Here is a 6296-nt window from a genome sequence, read left to right as displayed (position 1 = left end):
GAGCGCGGAGCGCGGCTGGCGTGCGATGCCAGGGGCTGTGTGCACGCTGCGGGAGGAGGAGAGCCATGCCTTCACCTGCCGGGCCCCCCGGCTGGCCCCTGGCGCCGCGCTGGCGTGGTACCTCGATGGCCGGAAGCAGGAGGCAAATTGCTCGGCTGCAGGTGCTGCCAGCACCCTCACCCTCACCGCCCGGCGCACTGACCGCGAGCTCAACTGCTCCCTGATGGACCCGGCCTCTGGGGAGACCTACAATGCTTCTGTCCTCCTTGACGTGCAGTGTAAGGTCTGCGGCGCCAGCCCTGCTTGGGCCAGAGGTGCAGGGAGGGCGCGTGGGGCTGCTGCCTGGCCAGAGCAGGTCCATGACCTGCATCCATCGTAGCTGTAGCGGGGCAGCGTCTCATCAGTCCTGCGCAAATGCGGCTGACGAGTGCTCCTGGCCCCTGGCGAGACAAATCCTGCTCCTGGCTGTGCTGCCCCTGTCCCCGGCTGCCCCCCGTCCCTCCTGCTCGTCTCACTGCCTGTGTTTGTTGCCTAGATAAGCCGGAGATCCTGCGGGCAGGTGCCCGCTACCAGGAGGTCGAGGGCGCTGGGCTCCTCCTGGTGCTTTTTGTGCTGGTGCAAGCCAACCCGCCTGCCAGCATCACCTGGGTGGACCAGGATGGGCACGTGGTGGCCAACGCCTCCGAGTTCCTCCTCCTGGGTGCCACGCGTTATCCGGGGCTGGCCAACCACTCGCTCCACGTCCACCTCGGCAGCGCAGCCGGCAACTTCTCCGTCAGCGCTGCCAACAGCGTGGGTGTCACCACCGCCTCCCTCCTGCCCCCGGGTAGGTGCCGGGGGGGCAGGCACAAAGCAGCGGCCCTGTGGAGGGGTGCTGAGGGGGCTGCACTGCCCGTGCAGGTCTGCTGGATGCCCGCGTGGAGCTGCCCCTCCTGGGGATTGCCGTCGGAGCCGCCCTGGCCCTGGGCGCCCTGCTGAGCCTGGGCTCCTGCGCCGCCTGCCTGGCGTGCCGCCGGGCCAAGCCGGTGCCAGGTAAGGGGCGAGCGGGAGGGAGCAGCCCCCTCAGCCAGTGCTCCCGTTGCAGCGGCTCTGAGCACCCGCAGCCCCGGGGTGGGCATCTGCCTCGCCAGACCCAGTCCCTGCCGCCCGACCTGCACCTCGGCAACCTCACGCAGGAGGCTGGAGGTAAGACCCTGAGGTGCCAGTGCAGAGGGACACGCGGGGCCACGGGTCCTGCCTAGGTGAGGGTTAGATATCCTGGCTCTCACCCCTTTCCTTCTCCACAGCTTCCCCCAGGGATGTGGGAGCCGGTGCCGGGGGAGAGGAGAGCACCCTGCCGGGGCTGGACAACTCCCTGGTCCTCAGCAAGCTCGGTGAGGGGGCGCAGGGGGGCAAGCGGCCCCCCGAAAACCATGCTGTGGGGATGCCAGCCTCCACGACTGCCCCAAAAGGCGACGGCAATGAGCTGTCTTTGTCCTGCAGGTTTTGTCCAGCTTCCGATGTCCGGGCGCATCTACAAAGTGCCCAGCGTGAGCAGCGACGAGATCTGGCTGTGAGACACGGGGGGGGCCGGCGGGCCGTGAGGGGGCGCAGGGGGGCAAGCGGCCCCCCGAAAACCATGCTGTGGGGATGCCAGCCTCCACGACTGCCCCAAAAGGCGACGGCAATGAGCTGTCTTTGTCCTGCAGGTTTTGTCCAGCTTCCGATGTCCGGGCGCATCTACAAAGTGCCCAGCGTGAGCAGCGACGAGATCTGGCTGTGAGACCCGGCGTGGTGCCCGTGAGCCAGGGCTGCCCGGCACCAGGTACGTACCAGCCTCTGGAGAAGCGCAGCCGAGGGTGCTGGGGAGGCCGTGCTGGGTGGCGGGCGCCGACCAGCCCCCGGCTATACGTTAAGCTACGCACTGCAGGTCTCGGTAGCTGCGCCGTTAGCCAAGGCATGTTTTTATGTAGCCCGTGCACTTTACGCAATAGGCTATTATAATCAAAACGCATCGAAGCTGTTTATAGCCAGACTCTGCCAAGCTGCTAGGGCTGCGATTCCTCCCGGGGTAAGGCCAAGCACCAGCCTTGCTTTAGCAGGTTCGTGGCCTGCTTGCTCCGTCATCCTCTCCGCCCCTGCCAGAGCTGTGGCAGACGGGTGGGCAGGCGGCAGGGCAGGGGCCGGAGAGAGTCGTCCCAACAGCAATAAACTAAACTCGAGCGTCTGTGTGGTGCCGCGCTGGTTATTTCTCCTTGGCAGTAGCTAAGGGGCTTGAGAATAGAAAAAGGGGCTCAATGATACGGGGCAGAGGAGATTCAAGATCCCCAGATCGGACCTCGGAACACACTGGGCAGATCCGAGTGTTGTGTTTGAGCACAGAATTTATTCCCGCTTGCTACAGCACTTGTAGCGTGTGCTCGAGGAGCCTCTGCTCTGCAGCGTCTGTGGCACAGGGAGCCTGTCGTTGGAAAGAGCTGGTGTAATGCTGAACTGCTTGGGGACAGGTCAGAACCCGAGCGATTAGGCAGCCTCCGCAATAAATGCGATGAGTGAAGTCCTACTCCACGAATGCAGAACAGCTCAGCAGTATCTACAGAACCAGGGAGGCTTTTGAAGTGCTGTGCGTTGCTTCACAGGCTGCCTGAGTCAAATCTCGCTGGCCAGCGGCAGACATTGACGGAGGAGGAGGGTTGACATTGACATTGAGGAGATGAGGGTTTAACGTCAAGCTTCAAGTAAAGCTTAACACTTCCGCGTCTGCTCCTTGTGAAGGTGGGTTGGATGGCGGGCTCCTGCCCTTCTTCCCGTCAGCCAGGGGCTTGAAATGCTGCAGGGGAAAGAACGCGTTAGTGCAAAGATTCGCCTGTCGTTAATTAAAATACATGCGTGCATCCAAAAACGCAAGCCACTTCTGCTCCGTATGAGCTGTGTTCTCAGCAGTCGCCCTGACTTCGGTGGGAAAAGTGTGCTGGGCTTACGCTGGGCTGTTAAACAACGCGGCATCCCAGCCTTGCGGCATGCCAGAGGCTCCTTGTGTATCTTTGAGGTACTAGGGAAACGAGAAGCTTAGAAAATGTTCTTTGGACCCCTTTACCGTGGCCTACCAACCCTTTACAAACACCCACGGCACAGCAAAGCCAAGCGTAAGGAGAGAAGCTTTGCAACGCTTCCAGCTGGGTGAGCGGTGCCTGCCCGGAGTTGCTTACCTGCGAGTTCTTGAACTCCGAGTAGAGGGAGAAGAGGACGTGCAGAGGCTGGATCCGACTCTTGTACACGGGGATGTCCAGAATGGCTACGAACAAGAGCAGAAATGCGTGAGAGGGTCTGGGCTGCACCGCCCTGCACGGGGTGCTGTAAAGGCTGAGCTTCCCCCTGCCCCCGACTACTCGGGCCTTCGCTCATCCAAGACTGGAGGCGCCTGCGGTACAAGAGTCTGCTCCCTGCTGAAGGCAGCAGAGAATGATCTTGACTACTCGGGGCTGAGCCTGCACCTAGAGGTCTCTTGCTTTAAGTGAGACAGCGCCAGGCCAGCAGCACGCTTGTGCCTTCGGCACAGTCTCCCCCGCTTACCACATATCATGTCGATGTATTCGGCCAGGTCACAGTTCATCTCTGCGGTCGGGAGGCCCACCTGGAACAGACGGGGTTGTCAGCTCTGCTCCCATACGGCAAGAGCCCGAGAGCACGCGCTGATCTCAGGCCGAGCACAGAGGCCACCCGGGCAGCAGCCAGGAATTCAGGCATTAGGCTGCTCCCCCGTCTTCTGGCAAGGGAGAAACGGGAAGCAGGAACAAACCTGAACGGGCCGGGCTGTGGGCAAAGAGCTCAAAATGGAGCAGGAAGCCACCTTCCATGGAAGATGCTTTCTAACACCGCGCACTGAGCTAACTACTTATTGCTCGGACGACACACCTTTCCCAAGAGCTCCTCAAATTCCGGTGACCATTCCTGCATGAGGGTCTCGATGTCGGGCATTGGCCTGCCAGGGAAGAAAAGAACGTGAACTTCAGGATCACACGCAACTGAAATGGCTTCCTACTGCCAGACCGCTGTAAACGGGCCAGCATCCGTTCTAACCAGCTGAGAGAGATCTGCGCGGCTGCTGAGGGTCAATGTGGGCATTTTTATTTATCAAAACAAGCCTAAGCTTGCTAAGTTGCAAGTTCTGTGTGCTAGCTGTTGAAGGAATTCAAGTTACGTAGGGAAAGAGAAGTGCAGGGAGGGAAACCGAGTGTCCTGCACACACGCGCGGTACGACTGCCCTGAAAATCAGCACGTCTTCTCCCTCTCGGAGATACTTTGATAGTTTTACTCAGCGCTCCCAGACTTTGCCACCAGCCTCCCACCGACCTGAGCTTACGCTGTACGAGCGTGTGTGAAGCAGAGCTGACGTAACGGCTCACCTGGTGTAATGGACCGTGGCAGGAGGTTTGCAGCGGTGCAGTTCGCTGATACTTTCAATCCAGTTGTCAATGGCTTTGGGGTTCTTTTCTGCATTCTCCAAACTCTTCACTTTTATCTGCTGCTAAAAACAGAAACATAAACCTGGAAGCACTTCGTGGTGTTTTGGGGCTTTTTTTGCAAACCCTGTGTTCACTCCCGATTAACCATGCGTTTTCTCTTTCCTAGTTGCACTGTACCAACTGATTTCTGCAGACAGAAGAGCAGCTGGGAAACAAAACGCGGAGTAAAACCAGGCAGCGACAACCAAAAGGAAACAAAGCTTCACCTGAGGGAAACAGATCCAAAGTCTGTACCGCGACTTGCCTGAAGCAAGGCTTAGATCCGTTGCAGTTTAAAGCTATAGATTAAAGAAAAAGGTTAGTTTTTTCTGCTTTTAAAGCCAAGTTATCAGTTGTGCTGCAACGCTACAGTCACATAGACGAAAGTAAGAGTAAAATGCGATGTTTTTGCTACAGCCAAGCGCGCAGCAAGTGCCTCCTCCCTCTCCGCGACTCACTGTGATGTTGTGCTGCTTGGAGTTCTCTGTCAGCCAAAGGGAGAGCACGGTGGGATCCGACTGCTTGGTCGACGGCTCATCCAGGACCAGCAGGCCAAGGTTATCAGGCTTGCCGTCAGGACGGGGAACCTGCAGATAAACAGAGACCCCGTTTTTTACGGGAGTCCAAAGCAGGGAAAGTTGGGGCAATTTTGTACAGAGCCTCCCTGCGGTGTAAAAATCAGACCCTAAAAGGAATCGGTAGGCACGCTCGCTTGAATATGAGTTGTTAGCACAGCGGTACCTGAAAAGGACAAGGTGATGGGCAAACGCAGCCCTCGCCCCAAATTATGTATGTGCTGTTTGAGAGGTGACTGAACCACTACTGAGTGTAGCTTCCCGGGTCTCTAGAACGTTATCTCCGACGGCGCAGGGCAAGGGTGCGCCACCGGTGGCAGGGACGGGCCGGCCTCCGCTGCCCCTCTCGCACCGATGCCACGTTCCGTCTCGGCTCATGCGGCAGGAGGTAGAGAGGAACCTGGAGCAATTGTACCTTTAGGAAGGCGTCAATGTCTCCAACTGCAGGAATAAAGTCTGGAATAAAAGGCTGCAGTTTGTGCTCGATCTCTATTGTTTTGGGAGTGTACCTGGAAAAACACAACACCACTGCGTGGGTGACTATGAACTGTCCTGCAAAACTTGCCACAACAATTGGCACAAAGGAGAGCCAAGAGCGGGCTAAAACCCCTTCAACTCACCTCTTGATGTACTCAAAGAGCTCTTTGATTTCAGAAGATACTGGCAGGTAGTCATAATCTGCTAGACTGAAGTCACTAAAGAAAGGAAGAGAAACGCGGGCAAAGATTAACTCGCGGTAGGTTCTGTACAAGCAGGAACTGGGACCGAACTGTGGAAGGCAATCATGAAGGAAGCTGAAACACGAGGTAGTAAGTCCTCTCTTAAAAAGCCTTCTTGCACGCCAACACCACTATTGGGCCATGTTTTGCCTTGGGCCTCCTAGCCAAAAAAAGCCCTTCGGTGACGGACAGTTGCTTGTGATCATAGAGACTTGTGCAGGGGATGGCAAAAGGTGGATAAGTGATCTGCACGAAGGCAGCTGTTAGGACAACTAGGGGGTTTAGCAATGGTTTTGGAGTTGAAAACAGTGGAAAAGGAGGAGGATTATCAGGAGACAAACGATGTGTTCTAGATGTTCCTTCTCTTTCTCGGGCATCTACTGCCAGCCAGGGCTGAAGCTGAGACAGGAGGCTGGCTGACACCTTCAGTCGCTCCCGGCTGTGCCTTTCGTTGGTACAGCAAAGCAGGGCACGGGGATTGTCCGAGGAGCCACCCTGGGTGGCTGCAGTTCGTTGCA

General features: G+C 57.7%; 2 protein-coding genes across 2 annotated transcripts in view; one reads left to right on the top strand and one right to left on the bottom strand.

The window, feature by feature from the left end:
- Positions 1–1556, top strand: part of TMEM25 (transmembrane protein 25) — a 6526-nt gene extending 4970 nt beyond the window's left edge. Inside the window, 5 exon segments of the mRNA XM_019470484.1 lie at positions 33–278; positions 536–826; positions 901–1227; positions 1230–1373; positions 1483–1556. Of these exon segments, the coding sequence (XP_019326029.1) occupies positions 33–278; positions 536–826; positions 901–1227; positions 1230–1373; positions 1483–1556 (1082 nt within the window).
- Positions 1557–2683: 1127 nt separating this feature from the next.
- IFT46 (intraflagellar transport 46) overlaps positions 2684–6296 on the bottom strand; it is a 6160-nt gene continuing 2547 nt past the window's right edge. Inside the window, exons 3-10 of the mRNA XM_019470480.1 lie at positions 5680–5754; positions 5475–5568; positions 4943–5071; positions 4386–4507; positions 3895–3961; positions 3553–3613; positions 3189–3274; positions 2684–2809 (exon numbers count right to left, since the gene is read on the bottom strand). Coding sequence (XP_019326025.1) covers positions 2714–2809; positions 3189–3274; positions 3553–3613; positions 3895–3961; positions 4386–4507; positions 4943–5071; positions 5475–5568; positions 5680–5754 — 730 coding nt within the window. The 3' untranslated portion in view covers positions 2684–2713. The remainder of the gene's footprint in view (positions 2810–3188; positions 3275–3552; positions 3614–3894; positions 3962–4385; positions 4508–4942; positions 5072–5474; positions 5569–5679; positions 5755–6296) is intronic.

The sequence above is a fragment of the Aptenodytes forsteri genome, unplaced genomic scaffold (genome assembly GCF_000699145.1).
Source record: "Aptenodytes forsteri isolate BGI_AS27 unplaced genomic scaffold, ASM69914v1 Scaffold187, whole genome shotgun sequence".
NCBI lineage: Eukaryota > Metazoa > Chordata > Aves > Sphenisciformes > Spheniscidae > Aptenodytes > Aptenodytes forsteri.
The sequence above is the reverse complement of the archived record's forward strand: the minus strand, read 5'-3'. Positions and strand labels throughout refer to the sequence as shown.